A 23,605-nucleotide genomic window follows, 5' to 3' on the forward strand; every position below is an offset into this window, starting at 1 on the left:
GCTGCTGTCTAATATTATTTAGGAAGGCCCGGCTCTCAAAACAGATTCATCTAGCCTAAAGCTGTGCTTATTAAAGTTTCGAGAACTGTGACATAAGGACACAAGCCTGTAAAGAGGTCTGCATTGAAATCACTCAATTCTAGACATGAACTTCTGCAGGGACAATTTTCTTTATCCAATATTCTCAAGGATCATTTAAGCACATCTATCCATTTGTGTATGCAAGCTAGATGTCAAGTTACAGTAGAGTTAAATTACTACTACAAACCTAATTTTTAGGAATGGAGAAAATTAGCAACTGATAATTTTAGACGTGTAGATCTTTCTCTGATGTTCAGAGTCCAGCCTCCTGAGGCAAACTCTACACCTAAACACTTTCTCACATGATAATGCAAGTAATTATAGAACAGTGCCCATAAGGCTTGCAGACAGTAGAGGGAAAAACTGTGGGTTTACTGGGAGGTTTTTCTTAATAAACATGTACTATCCAGACAAAATATACAACACAGCACAGCAAGGATCCAGTTGTGTATAATAAATATTGCATAATGTTAAGTATTAACACTGAACATGGAGGAGAACAAAAATGCTTTGAAATGCATACCATGTCATTCCGGCCAAAGAAGGTGTAGACGGCATACAGGTAATAATCAAAGAGCTGAGACACACAGTGGATGACATCAAAGGCAATGGGCTTCAGAATGTTCATCATCTGCATATATTTTCCTATAAAAGCAAAATCAATCAGAAAAAAATGTGAAATATCTATGGAAGGCAAACAAATAAGGTTCACATACAGAATAGAAAACCACAGCTTTAGCAAAGGGAAATATGAATCTTGTAGATGTACATAACTGAAATGCAATACTTTGGCAAATGTCCCATACAAAAAACCCTTGTGCTGTATTTAAAATAAATATTTTTGAAAAACCAAAAAACTAAAAATGGCACCCAATCACTGACTTTCATAATGTGGACAAAACCTTTTTTTCTCCCTCTCTCTCTAACCTGTCAGCCAGCACCCCCCATTATGGGACTCATAGCTGAAAGTGCTCTACCTAACTTATAATTGTAACAGTTTCCTACTTCAGTGTGTTACAAACATAATTTTGGTGTCTTTGGAAAGAAGACCCTTTGGGCTTTACTTTTTATCAACCAGATTTGATAATGCTCAAAAATATTAAAAGTTTTTTATTAAAAGCCTTGAAAATTTTTTATCACACTTAAATATTTTTTTTTATTTGATATAAAAATACATGAAATGAGTCCTGGAGCAATCTAGAAAAGTAATGGATTGAAAGCCACGTGTCTCATGAGTTTCTATTTCAAATCTGTTAAGATATCATGAAAAATGAGACTCCTGCAAATATTTTTATGAGACTATGTCTAGACCCCCCACCCCCCAAATATACAAAAATATATTTCCCAATAGTATTGAAGGCTTCTACAAACTATTTAGTCAGTAAACATACCACTGCATAGTTTTTTTTTTCAATTATAAAACACTAGACAGAAACTTAGACATCATATAAGTGATTTATTTGAGCACTAGAAAAATACAATAAGAATAATTTGAGTAAGAAAAATAAGAATAATAAGACTTTGTTTGCCAACTACAGAAAATTATGAGATTGCTAGAAATGCAGCATTTACAATGAATTATGATGCAAATAAGTGCTGATGTGCTGACGACCACTTATACAGATGGTAATAACACAAAGGAAATAATCCACTCTCTCTATTCACATAGACGCGTTTACTTTGATAGCCGTGATCATACAGTAATAGCGAGCTGATTTGGGCTGATTTGCAATCAAACAGATGGTAGTCATACAGATACATTCACATTCAACATAAAACACACTCTCACATATATAAAAACTGTTGAAAAATAAAACAAACAAAGAAAAAGGCGATCGCTATAAGTTCTGCCTCCATCAGCTGACAGGTGCGTCAGAGCGTGTCACGAGGGAGGGCCAAATTCAAATAAACTATCTTTTGCCTATCTTTCATTCTTTTTTCCGGTGGATTGTCTCATTCTGTTTGTGACACTGTGACTCGTTATTACGACGGATTTGGTATGTACAGCGTTTCCATTGTTCATGTTTGTATGTGTACTGCCTACACAAATGTAGCAAATACAGTCTTTATAAGCTTTCCATTGAAAAACAGCGATCTGTCGTCGATGCTTGAAGCTTAGATCTTTATAATGATACATAGATTGTCAAGATTAGATTTGTCCCATTTCATTTAATCTATTCATAAACACTGACACGTGCAAGTTGAAAGGCGTTCAGGATGAGGGCATCTTTGTGCTGGCTAACAGGTTAAAATAAGTCATACAGGATTTAAAGGAGATGGAGGTGAGTAAACGATGGCAGAATTTTGCCAGCATCTTTTTGCAATAAGATTTTGTTTAACTTTAACTGAACATTTAAAGTTGAGTAGCATCATAGCCTTTATCTCATTTAACACATCAAACATGCATTCAAATTAACCTGAAGAGATGAGCAGACACATGCTTAGAACAGAGCTAATGACCGGAAGCTGAAACAGAACACAGCTGGCTCTAAGATGCACCTCTTTCATAATAACTGAGCTATTAGGCTCTTAATTAGAGGGCAAACTGTGGTCTTCTGCCTAGGGTCAGCTTTATCATGCACCAGCAGTCTTGCACGGGTACAAGCTCAAAGGTCAATTACTCACCAACCAGGCGAATCACGTTGAGGGTGGTGTTGGTAAGAATGGGGGCATTGGCTCGGTTCAGATTGTAGTCGGACCTCTTGCGGCTGCGAAGTGTCTCCCTGGACACACTAATTAAAGGAGGACAGAGCAGGGAGATGCAGATCCAGGATTATTAGGAGCATTATAGTTGAATGACCTTTAAAACAGAAGAGTCTCATTCACACACTTCCTTCATTAACTTGGGTTCGAATTTAACTGAAGTGAGCATTCTGGGTTTTACAAAACAGATGGATGATCTTTATAACAGACCATATTTCAGTATGTGCATTAACTTCGAAATTACTTCTGTGGTAATGAACATTAAAACAAATTCTGTCGAATTCTGTATCGAATATGGCTTGAACCCAGAATTGTCCAGATGCGTTCTAAACAAGCACTGAAGTCACAGAACTTGAGCAAGAGTGACAATATTGCATTTAAGAAAATCTGTCATTTTAATATTGCAAAACATTAGAGCCCACAATGCAGCCGTCTCTAACAATGAAGTGTCACAACATGGAATGTGCTGGCTGATTTACAGCAGGGATAACTGTCAGTCATATTCGTGAGGAACAAATAAGTATTAAATATTCATCAGGGTTCACTGTCTAATCACATCCCTAATCATTCCCTTGATTTATGATATTTCTATCACACTTAGAGTCCAAGAAAAGAGCAAAAAAAAAAAAAACCATGTTTAACATCAAAAGCTCCGAATAGCTCTAAAAGGGAGCCTTGTGGACTTTAAAGGCTCATTCCTAATAAAATAATTAAAGCCTTTCTTGCTGATAAGAGGCTAATGATAGCTTGTGTGTTCACTGTACACAGCGTGAATTTAAACTATTTCTGCTGCCTTAGAGGAAACATGAGTCCATAAATGAGAAGCTTGCTGCCTCCTGACCTCATCTTGATGACCTGAATCTACAGCACACTAATTTATGAAAAAAGACAGGTCACCATTCAAACCATGCATATTTATAAACTAAATGTCGACATAGCATACCATTCGGTGGGAAATTACTATTCAGAACCTAGAGGTGGTACTGTGTGATGTGAGCATCTAGATGATGGCTCGGTACTGACCTCTTCACTGGAGCGTCTCCTGTCTGTTCATCTACATAGTCTTGTTTCAGCTCCTCAGGTACATCACTGTCACTGTCGTAGTCCTGATACACGCTCTTCTCCAGCTCATCTGACTCATACTGCCGAGAGAACAAAAAGAACAGCAAACAAGAATGAGTCATAAAAGCCAAAAATTTACAAAAACTATACAAACACTACCGTTCAAACTTTTAGCAAATGCATTTAGTCGATTTTAAAGTGAAGATTTCCATTTCAAATAAATGCTTTTCTTTTGAACTTTATATTCACCAAAGTATTCTGGAAAAAAAGGATGATTTTCAAAAATATTAAGCCACACAACTGCAATGCAAGCACTGAAAATCAGAAGAAATTTTCCTTGAGCAGCAAATCACCTAATTAAAACGATCTGTAAAGAAGTGGCTGCTGAAAATTCAGCTTTGCCATCACAAAAATAGATGACATTTTTAAAATATATACAAATAGAAAAAAGGTGAATTTAAATTGTAATATTTAACTATAAACAAACTGGCAACTATGTTTAACTCTAAACAGATCAGCAAACCAGCAGAAAGAGTAGATAACTGATGTGTAAAAACAAAGCATATCATAAAAATAGCCCAGTGATTCAGCCTTAATTCTCTGAGCTTCAGAGCTGGCCTTGAAACAAAAAAGGCCTTTAATGCACCAGTGTCAAAAAAATAATGCAGATTCAACATAGATAAATGTAACCTTTAACAACCCCTCCAGTCAGCAAAGAAAATGAGAGAATGTAAAGCTGATGGATGCATCACTTTGTATCTAGTTACTAACAAAACACTATGGAATATTTAAAACGGTGAGCTTAACTATGTAAAACACTTTGTTCTCTCTCAGGGTAAAAGCACTTTGTACCAAGGGCTCGCATTATCAGTCATCAACACAGAGTGTTTGTTTTTTATTACAGGAGCATAATCAGAGACGCCAAGCACATCAGAGCTTTAATAATGATGAGTATTTTCTCCACATACTGTAGAAGTAATGGCCTTGGTCAACAGTTATAGGAACAATGATCCACTTAACGCTACAAAACATTTACACAACAAATTTTCACTCATTTATTTTCTCCTTTTAAGCAGTCGGTTTGGCAAGCATCTCATATGAATATAAATGTAACTGCAAACTTTTTAAAAATGCATGTTTGCTCATGCCTGATGCCAAATATTTTAGCATAAATATTGTTGAACTGTGTTGAATATTCTAGGAAAATACTAAAATATAGAGGAATCAAGGATTTAGATGGTCTAGAAATTACTGGAATTTATCCATATACAAGACATGCACTGACATTTTGTTCAAGCAAAAACTGGATGAATACTTTCAATAAGATTCAAAACGGATTATGTGAAGAAAAAAAAAAAAAAAATCAAACACCTTTTGTTTCACTACATACAGTTGGCATTTACGGTATTTTCCGGACTATAAGTCGCACTTTTTTTCATAGTTTGGCTGGTCCTGCGACTTATTGTCAGGTGCGACTTATTTATCAAAATTAATTTGACATGAACCGAGAGAAATGAACCAAGAGAAAACATTACCGTCTACAGCCGCGAGATGGCGCTCTATGCTGCCAGAGATGCTGCTCAGTGCTCCTGTAGACTACACTGAGCAGCATAGAGCGCCCTCTCGCGGCTGTAAACGGTATTTTTTCTCTTGGTGCTTGGTTCTAAATAAATGCGACATATATGTTTTTTTCCTCGTCATGACGTATTTTTGGACTGATGCGACTTATACTCAGGTGCTACTTATAGTCCGAAAAATACGGTAATGTAATCTGGCTTTTTAATTATTGCTAGAATGTATATGTTGCTCTGAATACCCTTAATGTTTCTTAAATTACTATATTTAGGGGAAGTCATGGCCTAGTGGTTAGAGAGCTTGACTCCTAACCCTAAGGTTGTGGGTTCGAGTCTCGGGCTGGCAATACCATGACTGAGGTGCCCTTGAGCAAGGCACCGAACCTCCAACTGCTCCCCAGGTGCCGCAGCATAAATGGCTGCCCACTGCTCCGGGTGTGTGTTCACAGTAGGTATGTGTTCACTGCTGTGTGTGTGCACTTTAGATGCATGAATTCTGAGTATGGGTCACCATACTTGGCTGTATGTCATGTCACTTTCACTTTTTTTTTTTCACTTTCATATACCCCATTAGAAGCCAGGACATCCTCTGTCTCCTCTTCCTTATTGTCAATCTGCATCTCAAAAGGATTTCCACCCTGCAGGAACTGTTCAAACAGACAAAGCTCCATCGGCTCTGTGGATTCCGGCTGCCTGCTGGGAGACACTGAAGGAGAACGACACTGACCCATGAACCTAAACTCCTGAAAAACGGGAAAATGGAACAAATATATCAGATTTCACATCATACAGATCAAAAAGCTAAAAAAAGTAGGCTAGGCACTGACACTGTTTTTACATGTGCTATAAGTTGCTACATAAATAAATGCTGGTACAAACATACCCACCTCATTATGATCAGATGCTTCCTTAACTGCTACTTTCTCACCCCTGTCCATTTTGTTTTGTAATGTCAAAGTTGTATTTTTATTTTATTATTGAGTGGAAAGCACACAGCACACAATTAAATATTCGTCAGGTATTTCAAACCTTACTTTTTACGGGTGCATTGAGGTTTGAAAATGTACTTAAAAAGAAGCTCATACTGCAAAATTTTAATAATTATTATTATTTTTTTTAACGAACAATTAAACTGCTAGGGTGAGAGTGCAAAAGCTTTGAGCAGTAGCTCTAAGTGACCTAAAGCTTCTCACAGTTAAACCGCTTTGCACATTATAAATCCAGCAAGAAGTCATTATGCAAATGAGGCTCATTAAAGAGCACCATTGATTATGCCATTTACCAATGTGCTTTTCAACGCCAGCTTTCTCTACCACACAAATCTAATGGTACTTTTTTTGTGTGAAAATACCTGTATATTCTGCACAAAACAGCATAAAAAGGTCTAGCAGAGAACACTTTATCGAGCAAAAGACCCTTTTTAGCATATAATAATTGAAAGAGATTCATTTCGGTTTATTTGATGGATACACTCGGGTGAATATACTTGCCTACCAGGATGTAATTTGTTTTGAGACGGATGACACCCTGACTAGAAGAGAAAACAGCTAATGTTGGAATACAATCAGTGATGATGCTTACCCTCATTTATCAAGTTGTCAGGTCTTTCCAGAGATTTAAAATGCATATAAAATCCTTCCATTACGGCAAGACGGGCAACCTGAAGGAAGATGATCTACAAAAACACCTATTTGGTCTAATTTCCTGCATGGCTCACAAAAAAAAAACTTTTTGACCCACTAAACATGAGAGAATGTGTCTATAAACAGTGCTTATTATATAAGAAAGCATATTCATATGCATTTGGCTTGTAGCCATGTGTTGATTGCCACTGCGAAACAAACAAAGAAAAAAAACTCTCTGCCTCATCTTTATATGCAAACGTGAAATCCCAAAAGACTCCCGGTCATGAATAAAAATCACACTGCTGCATTTCAATGTCTTATCTGTGGTATTAGGACTTACGTGAAGTTGGGCGATACTGAAGTTGGACTTCACAGGGCACAGCTCCCATGTTTCATTTTCAAGAAACATTCGCAACTCCTCCAGACGAGTCCTGCAGGGGTACAAGGAGAATTGACAAGAGGTTGGCTTTTGTCAACTGAAGACCCTTTGCCATTCAACTCATTGAAAGTGAAATGGGCTGGCAAAAAACGTTTCAAGAAAGTCGATCAGTCAAGAAGGTTAGAGCAAGTCATGCTACGATGAGTGTCAAAGTGGCCCACTGCCAGACAAGGTCAATGCCAGCAGCCTTGTACAAAATGTCAACATCAAAAACTATAAATCATGTTGAATGCTAGGTTAGCACAAAGTGGGACAGTACAAAAGTCCACCATTAATCTCTAAAGAACATATTGGCAGTTCACATGATCATAAGTTGGGATGAGCTCTCTAGATCAAATGAAGTTTGACATTTCAAATATCATCTCTAGTCATGTCTTCAATACATGATATTTTTAAATTCTTCAAATTTACAGCACTAGATGGAAAAACAAATCTGATTTGTCCTCTAAACCAGAGGGCACAATATATATTGTAATGGCACAATGTGTTAATAGCGACGCAGTGACACAGCAGAGATTAAGCATTCAGAGGACGGACAGATAATCGCTTTATGGATGCTATCCAACTGCTTGAATATTCAGAAATAATGGTAAGATGCCCTCTTTCAACGTCCTCCATCTCATCAAGCAGAAAAGGTCTTTGTAATGCTGACTACAGCAGCAGGGATGGATATTTTGGCTTTGTTCAGACAGACAGCAACATTTGATTGTTTGGTGTAACGGACTCAAATCACTATAGTTGTTTACTAGCGTGATCGCCAAAAAGCATATTAGCGCAGATGTTTCCAAACCACTAATTATTTTGTAATGCATTTCAAGTGTTCGTTCCGGATTAAGAAAATGATGCAAACTAAGTCCACAATAATTGAACTCTACCCATTCATTCATTCCTAGTGAATTACACAGGATTCAATATATAGTGAATGAGTCAGCAGTTTTGGACAAGTTGTGAATGACAGGAGCAAACTGAAGCAAACCAACCAGTTTTTCGACCTCTCAATGACAGCTACTCACAGTAGTTGTTTCTTGGCATTGAGTTGAAATATATCATTACTAAAGCAACTGATGCAGATGCACTGAATATAGATCACAAAATCAGATTTCAATACTTGCACAATGACAATATGAAGAATAAGTCCTGTGGACCACATTTGAAAATTAAATCCAATTTGCAAATATAATCCAAATATATCTCCAGATATCAGCACTAAAATAGCATGAACAAATAAAGAAGACTATCATTGGCCACAACACAGTGCTGCAGGAATGAGTATTTAAACCTGGAAACACACATTTTTGGACTTCATCTTCCATCATCCTGAAGTCAAGTGTTTGTTTGTTTTTTTATGGGCTAAAAACGGTCTCGGGCCATTGTTTCACAGTAGAAAATGAAACTAAATTGACGGAACAACAACAACAAAATAGCGGAGAGACTGCATCAACAACAGACGGCTGCATTGACTAGTGCTTGTGAGTGAGAGGGTATGAGATAGCTCAGCTTTGGTGTAAAAGAGTTCAAAAATATTTGTTATCGGTCATAACTTTTGGGGACAAATAGAGCAGACACTAGACATGGATGAAGGTTTCAAGCTAACTCAACTCTTGCAAACTCAAAATTTCCAAATTGTAGATTTTAAACAAATACTGAAAGAAAGAAGCTTGATGGTGATGACATTTATGTCATGCGACTGTGATATAGATTGCTTATAGCCAACCTTTAGCTGTTTCCTTCTGGCAATTGTATTTAGGCTTCAAAAATAATCTATAAAGTTGTGTTCATTCGTGAATATAATGTTGATGAACAAAACGTGTAAGAATTCGAAACTTGTGTTGGTCACAGAGTTTACTGTCTGCAATAACCCTAAAAAAAAATTGCAGCACTCTATTAATTTTTAGTGAATCCTTCCTACAACGAGTTTAGTTTGGCAATGGGCTTGTTTACCTGTGATAGTTCTTAAAGTAGTTTACACTCTGTCTCTTAATGGACTCCTGCAACACCTCGGACTTGCTGCCGCAGAATTCCTCTCCCACCTGCATTAACCTGTCAACCAGCAAAGAAAAACAAAAAACAGACAAGAAAAAAAAATGAAGTAGAAAGCAGTTCACTTCTAATTAACCCCAAAGAGTTACTTTACATCACATGTCTCAGCGAGGGCAGAAAATGGTGCCTCTATTCACACAAGTCAGTGACCCCAAGGCAGGATAAATACAGAGGGCAGTGGTTTCACACACAAAATGGCCTTTTAATTGAGCCCTGTTAATGGGGATGACCGCACCACCAATCTTGTTGAGGAACAAGCGGTTTCATTGATGCCCCCTGGCCCCATTTTCTCTTTAGGGGAGTTTCTCATGAGGCAGAAGGGATGATGAGGGAAATGGTGAAGTTGGTCCCCGCAGGCCAATCCAATTAGCACTAATGAGGAAGTGGGTCCCTACCTGCTGATAACATCCAGAACAACAATGAAGTCGTCATACTTGAAGTTGGACACGTCTGTTCCCAGCAAATAGGCTTTCACTTTCAGTTGGACGTCCTGAGGGCAGACAGAGGAGGACAAGAGGCAGGAGGGTGAGTCATGAAGCTAATGGAGGAACAAAGAACAAACAGAGAAAGAAACAAATAAATGAGTGCACTCCCTACCTGCCAGATCCGCGATAAGCCATGTTCCAGCTTCTTCTTCACATAACTGCGGCCCACAGTGGATTCGTCTGAGCCGTCTGCGCTGGAATCATCTACAAACACAGGATTTACAGCATAGTTGTTTTTTTTAAAAAATCTAATACTCCAGTATACTCATTATATGCAATCATGACAGGAGATGTGGTTAGTCTGATACAGTTTGGTGCACGATTTCATCATGGATCAACCAGAATCTTATGTTCTTATAAAAACTGGCTACAAAAAATTTACTAAAATGATGAAATACAGACAATTTCAACAAGAGCATTAAACTAAAACAGAAGTGGCTCCAACTTTGAAGCTCACGTGGCTCATGTCCATAAGGAGCACATGGAACCAGGCACCAATAATAGAACATCCCAAGTCAATTTCACAATTGTTTGCAACCCCAATGAATGTCAAACACAAAAGCAGCCTAATTGTGTTCAGTATTAATGCTATCCAGTCAAAAGAAGACCGTAGTTTCTCTGTCAGATTTGTTGTTTGATTGACATTGAGATAACAAACTGGTTTTCAATCAAATTCTATACTGAAAATTATGGATTAAAATTTAAGTTAATTTAATATTTTTATTCTTTAAATGTACCCATTCCAAAGATTATAACACTATGCTCTCTCTCTCTACATACATATACATACATACATACATATTATACATACATACATACATATTATATATATATATACATATATATATATTAGGGGTGTAACGGTGCGTGTATTCGTACCGGACCGTTTCGGTACAGGGCTTTCGGTACGGTGCACGTGTGTACCGAATGACCGAATGCAATATTTTGGAAAATAAGTACATTTTCGTGTTTCCAAACGAACATATTAAGTGGCTGAAGTCTCCGCGTTCAGCGCAAATCCCGCCCTGCAGCTGATTCTAAGGCCGGTGACACACTGGCTGCGTGGCGTTTCTGCTGCATGTCAGTTGCTTTGCGTTTTCTGTGTCTTTACACACCAGACGTGCCTGACGTGGCGCTGGCGCGCTGCTGCTAATGTAGGTGACATAGAGGGAGACCACCGACAGACCAGGCTCTTGCCTTCACGACAACAATATCTATACTTCATGTTGAGCATAAATATAAAGCCTACTGATGAAGGACACCGTCAACAGTATTGACGGCAAAATAGACTATGTTTGACAGGTGCAATATGCCAGTGTGTCACCGGCCTAAGGTTTTCAAAAGGCATCACGCGAGTGTGAACATCACCACAACTAGGAAAAAAACGATTGTAATTCAAACGCAGCTCCCGTCGGCATTTAAACAGACCTTTGCTCTTAATTCCGATCGGTCCAATGCAATAACGAAATCTGAGCAGGTCTAAAAACTGAAACTGTTCATACTGCACTTTACACTTTGGAAAAGTTATATATATTTTTTAAATATGAGCAGGCCTACAAGCTGGGATTGGTAATGCTGCACTGTAATCATAGTTATTTATTTTTATTTTTCATTATATTTTATTATATGATATTGGTTTGAGAGTGAGATTTTATTTAGTGGAGAACTTTGCAGCAGTATTTTATTTCTTATTCTTTTTTTTATTTTATATATATTTTATTAAAAAGTATTTTAAAAAAATGTAAACAAATTGTTAAAAAAAGGTTGATAGTAATAAACAACCTGCAGTTTAATGTTTGCATTTCTTTCCCTTACTGTACCAAAAATGAACCGAACAGTGACTTTAAAACCGAGGTACGTACCGAACCGTGATTTTTGCGTACCGTTACACCCCTAATATATATATGTGTATATGTATATATATGTGTATGTGTATATATATATATATATATATATATATATATATATATGTGTATGTGTATATATATGTGTATGTGTATATATATGTATATATATATAATATATATACGTATATATATATAATATATATACATATATATATATATATATATATATATATATATATATATATACACATATATACACATATATACATATATATACACATACATATATACATATATATATATATATATATATATATATATATATATATATTAAATTAAATATTAAATATATTAAATTTGGCCCACATAAGGCATCTTGATTCTCTAACTATAATGAGTTTGCCACTCCTGTCTTACAGTAAGCAGACTGATAACAACCTCTTCCTGCAACAAAGCAGCTGTCGCTCATCATCAGGGGAAGTGTTCATGCTGACATAAGCAAAGTGAGTTTAATCAAAGAGGGCACCTATCAGAGTCATCCAAATTTTCCACGAAGATGTGCATCATCTATCCTGACAGAAACTGTACCCATTATGTAACGTGCGCTAAACTAAATTGAAACAGAAACCTCAAAAAACTTCTGCATCAGTTCATTGTGAATTCATAGAGCTGCTTTTCATTATTTTGGCCATTATGCATCCACTCTAATGTAAAGAGAAGGATACTTATGATGAGAATGATGATATGACCTGCAGAGATGAGCACAGCAAGAGATGAGTGTATTAGGAGTGTGAATGTGGGTGACTGATCTTAATGTCTATATACGCAAAGTGTGACAGAGTGACTAAATACAAAAGCCCTTCAGGTGGAATTTATTCAGGACTGATACTCCAGCAGGCTCTTAGTGACACAACATAATCATTGTGTCATTGATGTGCAGATTTTACAAACAGTTCCACCTCAGCACTCTCACCGTAAGTCATCTCTAGAGAAAACAAACAAACATTTACACATGAACTTCCCGAGCAAAAAGCCAAATGCTCTGAAGAAACACTCCACCTGTCTGCATTTTCTTGCCAAAGACAACTAAACCCTTCACACTAAAATGCTGCTGGTCTGCCAAAGCCAAAACTTTGCCAAAAACAAAAACAACATAAAATAAAAAAAGACTAAATAAATAAATACAATAATAAAATAAGAAACAAAACACAAAAACAATACTAAACAAAATAAAAATCACACATGAAACAAAACCATACCAAATGAACATGAAACAATTCAAAGCAAACAACAAAGCAAGACTAAAAGACAAAAACAAAAGAAAACATCAGAAAACAAAACAATAATTAAACAAACGGGCACAGGGTGACAGAAATCTTAGCATATTCACACACAAAAATTCTAAACAGGGAAAACCGAGTGCCTAAAGTTGTGCAGTTGTGCTGTGCAGTGAAGGAGTGGGACGTTCATCATCTAAATTGTTTTTGCGTCACCATGTTCTGAAAACTTAATTGCAAATATTATCCCTCCCTGTGACATATTACGTTAACAGTTCTTCTCAGTTTTTTTCAGAGGCTGGCAGAATTCTTCATCCAGGAACATTGTGAGGTTAAGATGAGACAGACCAAAATAGTTCCTGATTGGGCACCAGCTTTGGCACCCAATTGGTGGAAAATGCGTAAAAGAAACACACCACAAGTATTGGGACTGTTAAAGAAAGCTTCAAAGAAGACATCAGCACCAGTGATTGATGAGATTTTTCAGTGGATGCTCAACGCAGCCAGCAAACGGATGCTTGGCGCTCAGAAAAGAGAGCTTTTATATAAGGGAAGAGTATTTTTATACAACAAAACATGCTTAAACCCCAGCGAGACACAGTCATCACTCAAGAGTTGTGTCTATGCAGGCTTCATGTCATCTTAGTTGCACTGCAGAGAAGAAAATAACTCCCATAGTAAAAGCGAACCCATTTTAGATTTTACAGTATACTCATGTATACTTTAAGAACTATATTTGCATCATGCTTCAGTACATACGCTCACAAATCTCATCTGGCTTTAGTTGTACAGATCACGACTTCAGCTATAGAACATGCAGAACACTGATTTTTCACAGAAGCTAAATCCACAGAGCTATAGGCCGCCTTTACCCTTTTCCTCACTCATAACATGAAGCATTTTATGAAGTGCCTATCGCTGATGGGAACCTTCCTGAACCCCACAGGGGAAAGTGCATCCAAACCACACATCAGGAAATAAATGAAGTGGAAGAAACGGCTGGTGTGTGAGCAACTAACACCTCAGAATGTCACATGACAATCCAGTGCCTCAACAGATATATCTAGCCTCCAAAGTGTAATATCTTCACACTGAACAAAGATGCAGGAAAAAGTAGAGGAAGGAAGATATTAAACCTGGGATGAAAAAAATTTATTAATATAAATAAACCTTCCTGTGAGACCTGGCTCATACAATTACGATAACAGCATCAGCTCAAACGTTTACACACAAGATTCCGGTAAGGAATATTGAGTATGATAAAATGTACAATCTTACATGTATTATGCCTGAAAAGCCCAACAATGTGTAAAATACTTTCAATGCAAATGTTTCTTTATTGGCTATGGGTCACAATAAGCAGTAAGCACATACCATTGTACATTTTGATGTAAAACATAAATCTAATGATTCCAATTTACGGTAAACACCATTTTCTTGAGCTAATATGAGAATATAATGTGCGCATGTAAATAGACTCATTAATGAAAGTATAACTCCTAGTTCCTGGAATGACAGCTGTATGGAATGTTCACTGTCAAGCAAACGTGTGGTAGTTTTTAATCATGGATCCTCAACATATGACCTCAATACACTGACTTTGTGAGCTGTAGAAGCAGCATTAAGAAATTTAAAAGAAAGTGTGACCTTGGAGCAATGAAGAGAAGAGGTGACTTCTTTCTGCTGATGATTATATCTATGTATTTGTCCAGAAAATATAGCAGCAGGATCAATAAAATTTAATTTAAAGATTGTCAGCACCATGAAAGAAAATCGGTTTTGCACCAAGACCTTGACCTATACAGCGGAGTCAAAAAGTCTGAGACCACTAAGTAGTTGCATATTACTAGCATTAATATAAAATATTTCATCATTCAGCATAACAAATCAAGTTAGACTGAACAATACACATGAATTTCAGAAAAATTAACAAGAAAAAATATTATATTAAAATATGTTAAAAAGTAAACATTTAAATGATTTAAAAAAGAAAAGAAAAAAATATTTGTGTATGTATATTATATATATGTATGTATATTATATATATATATATATATATATATATATATATATATATATATATATATATATATATATATATATATATAAATATATATATAAATATATATATAAATATATATATATATATATATATATATATATATGAACCTCTCCATTTAAATGTAATGAAATAACTCCTAAAGGTGTTTCTTTGTAAGTCCAACAATGTTCAGCTGCTGAAATGAAGTTATTTTCTAAGCTCCTTTCATTAAACCTGCACGATCAGAGCTTCTGGAGCCGAATCAGAGCTCCTTGGCTCCTGGCAATAGAGTTGGACTTTTCCCCAATCATTTCAGTCCATGAGGAGAGCAGCTATGCAGAGCAACAGAGTTAATCAATGCAAGCCAACTGCTGTAGAGGACAAGAAAAATATCATCTCCCTGGCAGCAGCTCCTCACAAATACAAACTGGAGCGGAATGAGCACACATTCGCTCCCACACAGCCACAAACAGGCTACAGCACATTGTAGAGATTTCAGCATCCCAGGGAACTCTTGGGAAAGGAGAGAGGCAGACTAACTGGACAAGCTGTTCGAGGAAAAATCAATGAGGTGAGGAAAATACAGAACATGAAACAAGCAACACAAGAAGCCAGAGTCCTCTCACTAATGATCACTAACACGCAGGAGTTCTTTAGAGCATGAGTAATGATTTTACACTGGAAGCTGACTGCGTCTAAAAGTGTCTTTGGTTTGACGTGGTGCCATCAGCATATACTCCCTTACATGTAACTGAACTAAGAACGTAAAAGAAGAACATGTTTGTTTTACTTACCGTATTTTCCGGACTATAAGTCACACTTTTTTTCGTAGTTTGGCTGGTCCTGCGACTTATAGTCAGGTGCGACTTATTTATCAAAATTAATTTGACATGAACCAAGAGAAATGAACCAAGAGAAAACATTACCGTCTCCAGCCGCGAGAGGGCGCTCTATGGTGCTCAGTGCTCCTGTAGCCTACCACTGTGTAGCATAGAGCGCCCCCTCGCGGCTGTAGTCCAGTGCGACTTATATGTTTTTTTTTCCTCATCATGACGTATTTTTGGACTGATGCGACTTATACTCAGGTGCGACTTATAGTCTGAAAAATACGGTAGCTTATCTGAGTTGTTGGCATCATTGTTGGTAATAAATGGCTTCTATTTGTTTATATACACATACACACTATAACTTACAAAACATAAAAATTAGAAAATATATAAAAATCAGATATCTACATTTTAAGTCACTGCAACTCAAAATAAACAAGCTTATTAAATTTGTGGTCAAGCATCAAACATGAAAAGTAAAAAGTAATATTAATATTTAAGTAAAAGTAAAAGTAAAAGTAATATTCGATTATTTTTTCGAAAATCGCATGCCCTTACACTGCATGCATGCACAAATACCAATAAACAGAGAGAGACGGGATTCACACTTTCAATCTGTATGACAAACTGTTTAATTCACAAGATAGGCTACCTTAACTCAAGCCATATAATGACTGTAACATACTGAAACATTAATATAATAAACGTAACCGAATGATGGCACTTATTAACATAAGAGTCCATCAATTAGCATAAATCAACTGCTCATAAGGCTAGGACATTTCCATTTAAAAAAATGGAACCCCTAAGGAAATAGATATGAGATGGGAGGAAAATCATACTTCAATATTTTCTGTCACAATTAGCCTATAGAGATGAGTAATTATACTGTATATAGACTGAGGGCATCAGGGAGCAGTTATTAATATGCGGGGCATTGAAATTGCTTATGAACGTACCCCTGTTTTTTACTTTCACTTCGCGATAGTGATGCATGGGTTGGATTTTTTTCCAACCCGTGGGTCCCGCTTTTCTAAAATTATTTGGCCCGTCCATCTGTAGACCTTCGTATTGTAATCTTATCAAAAAAAAAAAAAAATGAATAAAATATTCAAATATATGGCATTGTTTTAATGTTGTATGTTTAATGACAAATGTTGAGAGTGCATTATTGTAGCGCGAAAGCACATTAATACAATGCTTGAGCGCAAATCTCTCCGCTCACGCATGGATTTTCTTGCTCTCGCACCAAAACCGGACGCACGCTCAGATATACGCTACTCTTGCCCAAAAACAGTGCACCTCAAATCTCTCTGGGCTCATGCTCATATATATAACAATAAATTTATATAACAATAAATGCTCTAATAGCATCGCTGTATGGACATTTTTTTGGAGTTTTATTTATTTATTTTTAAATCCAGTGTTGTTATCAGTTCAGATTTTTTTCCCCCCATGAAACTCCACTTAATATTAGCTATACATTTGTTTTTGTTTTTTAAAGGGACAATACACATTAATTAACATGAGTAAACAAGTCTACTATGCAAATGTGCCAGATTTAGTCATTCAGACTAATTTTCATCTACAATCCCTGGGAGGTTGATGGTAAGAACCATAATCCACAAATACACAAAGCAGAAACAAACATATTACAAAAACCAAAATACAAATATATATATATAACAATTTCTTTACTCGCCCCAACAATTTCTTTACTTGCCCCAACCCGACCCATGCATCACTACCTCGCAAGATTCACGATCACACATACGTACGGAGCAGCACTCTGCAGTACTTAAAGATTTTACAAGATTAGAAGTTTGTCAGTGGTGCTCAGGATCTGCAAATCATTTGCCATCATCCTAGCAGTCATCTCTCCTTACTTTGTTTATGTGGTAAGTAAAATGTTATGTACTGTAATGTAACAGGCTACCGTTAGCAAGCGGCTAACCATGTCCCTTTAGTCATTCCACTGAACGCGTTATTTCTGAATACGGATTCAGCCACACCTCTTACCCAGCTGGGGGTGTTTGTGGACCGCACAGAGCTCTTATTTGACATCGTCCCAAGTTAACCGTAACTGTAACCGTTATGTGTTACGCAAGTCTTTTTTTATGCCACGCAAGTCTACAGTGTGCACGTGAGGCAATGGCTGCAGGTGACTTGCTACATTACTGTCTAATCAGGCAATGACTTTGCAGGCAGCGTTTTTGCCCGAAGGCACCTCATGAAACGGATTCCGGACAGGCTTCTGAGGCGGAGTAATGGTTTACTGATCTACAGCAAAATATAGAGAGCTTTGGTGATAACTAAGCGGATATTTCATTACTGCAATATTAATTTCTCACTAGAAATTACATAAAAAGTGGAAAACGTTGTTCAGAAACATTCATTTTTACAAACTGACCACCGACCGCAACTTTCAGATGCCATCTTTATTTTTTGGCTTAACTGTCACAGAATGGAACGCACAGGATTGTGGGATATTAAAGGCAGCGAAGGATACATCTATGCTGCCTTCAAAAATTGGCCAGATGAAGGCATCTCAGGAGACAGGAAATGAAGCTGACATTGATTTCGTACGTGCCTTGATGCCTTCATACCTTGGAATGTGACCTCCGAAGGCAGCATTTTTCAGTTTTCGGATGCAGCCAATATGTTCTTCTGTTGTCTTTGACAACTTTTAGGTGCGTTATAGGCAGCGCCACCCTCTGCTTACATGAACGCAACAACACCGCAACAGCACTGAAAACATGGGGAAATTTTTTAAGACAATAATTGCAAAATCTATTCGATATTCTATAATTAAATCAACTTACCGAATATTCGAAAATCGTGACCCATCCCTACACAGTAGCATAAGATTTTCTCATAAAATATTTAAATCATGTGATTAGCAAGCATGTGCAATTAATTCAATTACAATTTTAGTTGATTGACAACCCTAATAATATGTAATGTGCTAACCCTCACTAAGGCTCATTTTCTCTGCCAGCTCTTTATTTACAGCTTATTCAGGGACATGAAGGGTAAAGTGACACCAATTACTCATAACCTTTCCTACTGGTAAATCTAAAAGGATGCAGGTCTACAACTGTATTTCACTATGAACAGCAGGAAATAGGGTTCTATTAAAAGATGGTCATTAGCTTGTCAGGTTTCTTATTAACTTAAAAGCAAATTCAATTTAAAAGAAAATGATGAGGAGAAGCACAAAAAGAGACAAGTGGCAAAAAAAAAAAAAAAAACTACGTTTTTGACCCAAGCTGACAGGACGGTCTGACACTGGATGGCTAATGCTTCAGCAAGAATAAGAGCTAATTTAGTTCAGCAGAATGGAAAAAAGAAAACCTTACACGTCATAAGTAAATCACCATTAATGCCACATTATTTCTCCATTTAATAATCAAAAACAATTTTTATCATATCAAAAACACCGCACCATTGTTTAAAAATACCTCCTCAGAGTAATGAATGCTTTCATGATACTAATGTTTCCAGATGAAACACACAGTTTGAGAAGACAAAACCTCATATTTTCCCAGCCTGAAAACAACAAACTGACTTTAAGAATTGAAGTACCAGGATATTTTTAACTTCCAAAATGAAAACATATATCCGAAAAATAGACAAACCACCCTTTTACTGCTCAGAAATGCGTAACTGTTGCCCTGCGTTCTTTAGTCTTGAAGCGATGATTTTGTGCTTAGGAATGATCATCAAAAATCATATGGTCAGTCTTTCTTAAACCATCCAGTAAATCTGTTACTAGTCTGAGACATGAGGGAGGCATTAAATACAAAAATGGTTAAAATCCTCATTTTGGAATGTCCTCGTTCACACAAATGTCTGAATTGTTTAGGAACAAAAGTAATGCATGATTTACTGCCTCGTTCAGAGAAAGCATCTTTCCCAAAGTTCCCAGTTGTTCCATTCCCACTCATAAAACCAAACCACTAAACAGGACCTTCAACCAAAGTTACAACATCTTCATCCCTTCTTAGTCAAGCACATATGTGACCAAAGGCGAGGAGCTGTGCTTTCCCAATGACGCAGACACAATCAATCTAAACTGCGAACCGAACCCCAAAACCGATCCTGAGAAAGACCCTGACAAATCTAACTTGCATTCTAATGAATTACTTTCGACTTGTTTTGCCACACATGGCTGTCAGTGATTATACACCTTATGAAATTAGATAGCACAGCAAGTCACAGGCCAGTGGAGGCAATTTACCTGTTGATAGCTCTGGCAACTAAGAAGAGGAAAGTAAAGTCATCTTGCCACAGACCAAGATGAATACCGTATGCAGCGGCACGCAACAAGAGGTGTAATTGTCAATTTCACACAGGGTTTGGTGCATTATTCAACGTTACGGATACACGTAAGAAGTAAAGCATATCGGTCTCCTGATATACACTCACTGCAGAAGAGAATTTCAACTAGATATATGTAGATGTTTGGATTTTACCCAACATCATTACCATTGCCCCTTTTAAATTATGAAATGCAATCTCATATTTAATACCATAAAGCTCTGACTTAAGCTTAAGGTAACACGTAATAATAAAGTTCATTTAGATAACATTAGTTGATGTATAATGTATCACAAAATAACAATGAACAACAATTTCACAGTATTTATAAATTCTAGGTAATGTTAATATATACATTTATAAATATACTATGGTTCTAAATATACTAAATATACTAATGTCAGTAATTTATGTTCATTCAAAATACAAGACACTAATGGTAATTAATACAATTTCAAATGTTGAAATGGAATAACATATGAAGAAATTAGCATTAACCAAGATTAATAAATGTTGTATTATTTTATGTAAGTAATTTATAGGATCTTGTCGTACAATTTTTACCAGTTAAGCATATGTGGTACATGAATTTTTAGTATTTAATGTCATTGTTAATATGTCTATTTTTAAAACTTCCAGACCAGGTTTACTTCAGTTATATAGTAATTGTTCTACTCAATGGGCAGACAGCCATTGAGAATTAACAGTTAACAAATTTTGCATATTTCTTGTTCAAGAACAACAGCTTCTTAGGAGTATGTGGAATTAATACAAAACTCATACAAGTTTAGTGTATGAGCCATCAACTCTTAGGAAGCGCATTCATGCAGCCTTGGTGTGTGTAAGAGACTTCTTTCAAAGAATTTATTAATTTATTGCTTAATTTGATAGGCGACTTATTTTCTGTATAGTTGCTTTACAATGATTTCGTTATCGTAACGGTATCGTAAAAAGCGCTATACAAATAAAATGGAACTGAATTTTGTGGGTGAAAAAGGAATAATTTAAGCCACCTCTTAAGCTCTTCATAAGTAAAAAATATACCTAAGCTATGTGGAGTAACTGATGACACAAGCAAAAATTCTGTGCTTATCCTCAATAAGCCCAGACACTGACACTAATGTACTGTCACAGCATCCTTTGCCTTGCAGGCCTGTCAATTAGTGCAGTCACTAAGCTATTGAACGTGGGAAAGAGAGGAAAAAAGAACTGAAAAAATGTGCAGGAGATGAGAAAACACCTTAAAAATATAAAACATCCAACAGGGCTGCAAAATAGGCTGATAGACGATAGTATCCTGTATTAATGATAGTCAGAGATATTGCTTATATTTCCGATGCATTCCTGATGATATCAAGATGATTATTATTATTATTATTATCATTATCATTATCAGTGTAGTATTCTCATCTAATTAATATCAAGGCTTATTTGTTCCATTATATTTCTTTTTACACGTTTTTACAGTGTTGCGAGTAATTATCAATCACACACGATTCTGTTGAGTTTATGAATGCAATTGCCAATCAGAGGCGGTCAACAAGATTTGTTGTTTATTGTGTGCACTCACTGACTGAATTCTGCTCTCCTCTGAATTCTCTCATCATAAACAACAGAGTGCAGATCTGCGTGCGATTTAAGTATAAGAAATGTATATATCATTCATTGAAGATGGATATTTTTTAAATGCTAGACTGAATTCAGTGATGTTGAGCTGAGAAAATGTAAGCAGTATAATTAGTAATTTTCAATGTTTTAATTACATTATTTTCATGTTATATACAAATTAAGTCATATTAAAATATATTTTAATGACGTGACAACCATATGATACTTGACTAAAAATATATAATGTGTAGTTAAAAGATTGCAGTAACATTAGGCTACTTTTAGCCTAGGCCTGGAGTTGGTTCACTCTCGGGCTATGAAATGTTTACATTTTTTTTTTTTTTTTTTTTTTACACGTTATGGTTAAACGAGACAAAATTTTGCAGAGTGGACCAGGCTAAATTATAGAAAAATATATACAATATTAAGTGTATTTTGTTTTGTTCCACTGGCAGGCTTTCCACTTCCAGAGCTTGCTGGATGCATTTTATATTGTTAAAGTTGTACAGTATGTTATTTTTGTTATTTTATAGTTCAGAAATTTGTGTATTGCTATGCTTATATAATTCACTTATATAATGTGAAAAATAAAGATGAATAGCGTGAAGAATAGAAAGATTGACAATGTAAGTACAAGACAATTGCTAAATTCCAAAGTAGTACAGAGCTAACGGTGGTAAAATTTTCTATTAAAATAATGATTTACTTCCCTCATTTAATATTTATAGAAAAAAACAACCCATCATTACCTGCAGCAACAATGACTGTTCAGTTAGTAGCATTTGATATGCTTCCCTCTGTAGGGGTTATGAGGGTACTTTAGAAAGGTTCAATGAATTTCCAATGACACACCTAAGCAAGAACAAGCGCCAATCTGTTTCAGCACTACTCAGTAACCTCAGAAATCGAAGCGGAGGCAAGACAGAAAGGCAAACGTTACAGACTACATTGCAGCTGGCTAATGGAGCAGCGTCACTTTCAATTACCTGCTCAGTCTCCTTGGCCACTGCTGTGCCGATTACAGCACACACCAAAAGCCATTTCCTCTAAATACACAAGGCAGGACATTACACTATAAAAGCACAAATGTAATGCTTATAAAACTAACTATCAAGGGTAGTGAGCACCCTAATGAATCCCTAGCTCTTTTTACTACAACTGATTTAGAGTTACATATAAAGGAGCCAAAATACAGAACGAGTCGAACCTCCTGACAGTTTAAAGAAACATTAGAGGACTCCGAGAGTTGCATCAGTACAAAGATGAACTAAAGGTGCCAAAGAACTAGTGGTTTTTTGACAGCCGATGCAGAAGCCGATATCTTGGAAAGCAGGGTGGCCAATGGCCGATATAAAGCCGATATAATTTTATTTTATATTTAAGAAATTTGAAATAATTTGAAAATGGATTTAAAAATTGTGTAAAATAAACATGCTTATTATTTAAATGACAATGTATTTTTAACAAATATTTAGAAAAAAAAGTAAACACTGTAACCAAAAGGGGACATAGTATTCTGGGAAGTTTGTGTGCATTGGGAATCACATTTTATTTTTATTTTTTAATAAAGCCAAGGTAACACTCATTTTACACTCCTTGATTGTTAGACACTCCTGTCTGTGGACAAAACTGTTAATGACAACAGTGAAGAAGAGGGAGAATGTGAGCCAGGGTTG

At 36.2% G+C, this 23,605-nt stretch overlaps 1 protein-coding gene across 2 annotated transcripts in view; it reads right to left on the reverse strand.

The window, feature by feature from the left end:
* LOC132104279 (syndetin-like) overlaps positions 1-23,605 on the reverse strand; it is a 143,416-nt gene that overhangs the window by 67,239 nt on the left and 52,572 nt on the right. For both annotated transcript variants that reach the window (XM_059509635.1, XM_059509634.1), the window contains exons 14-21: positions 10,122-10,213; positions 9,920-10,014; positions 9,426-9,524; positions 7,386-7,476; positions 5,987-6,163; positions 3,808-3,926; positions 2,707-2,813; positions 605-726 (exon numbers count right to left, since the gene is read on the reverse strand). In XM_059509635.1, coding sequence (XP_059365618.1) covers positions 605-726; positions 2,707-2,813; positions 3,808-3,926; positions 5,987-6,163; positions 7,386-7,476; positions 9,426-9,524; positions 9,920-10,014; positions 10,122-10,213 — 902 coding nt within the window. The remainder of the gene's footprint in view (positions 1-604; positions 727-2,706; positions 2,814-3,807; positions 3,927-5,986; positions 6,164-7,385; positions 7,477-9,425; positions 9,525-9,919; positions 10,015-10,121; positions 10,214-23,605) is intronic.

The sequence above is a fragment of the Carassius carassius genome, chromosome 25, assembly GCF_963082965.1.
Source record: "Carassius carassius chromosome 25, fCarCar2.1, whole genome shotgun sequence".
In the NCBI taxonomy this organism is placed as follows: domain Eukaryota; kingdom Metazoa; phylum Chordata; class Actinopteri; order Cypriniformes; family Cyprinidae; genus Carassius; species Carassius carassius.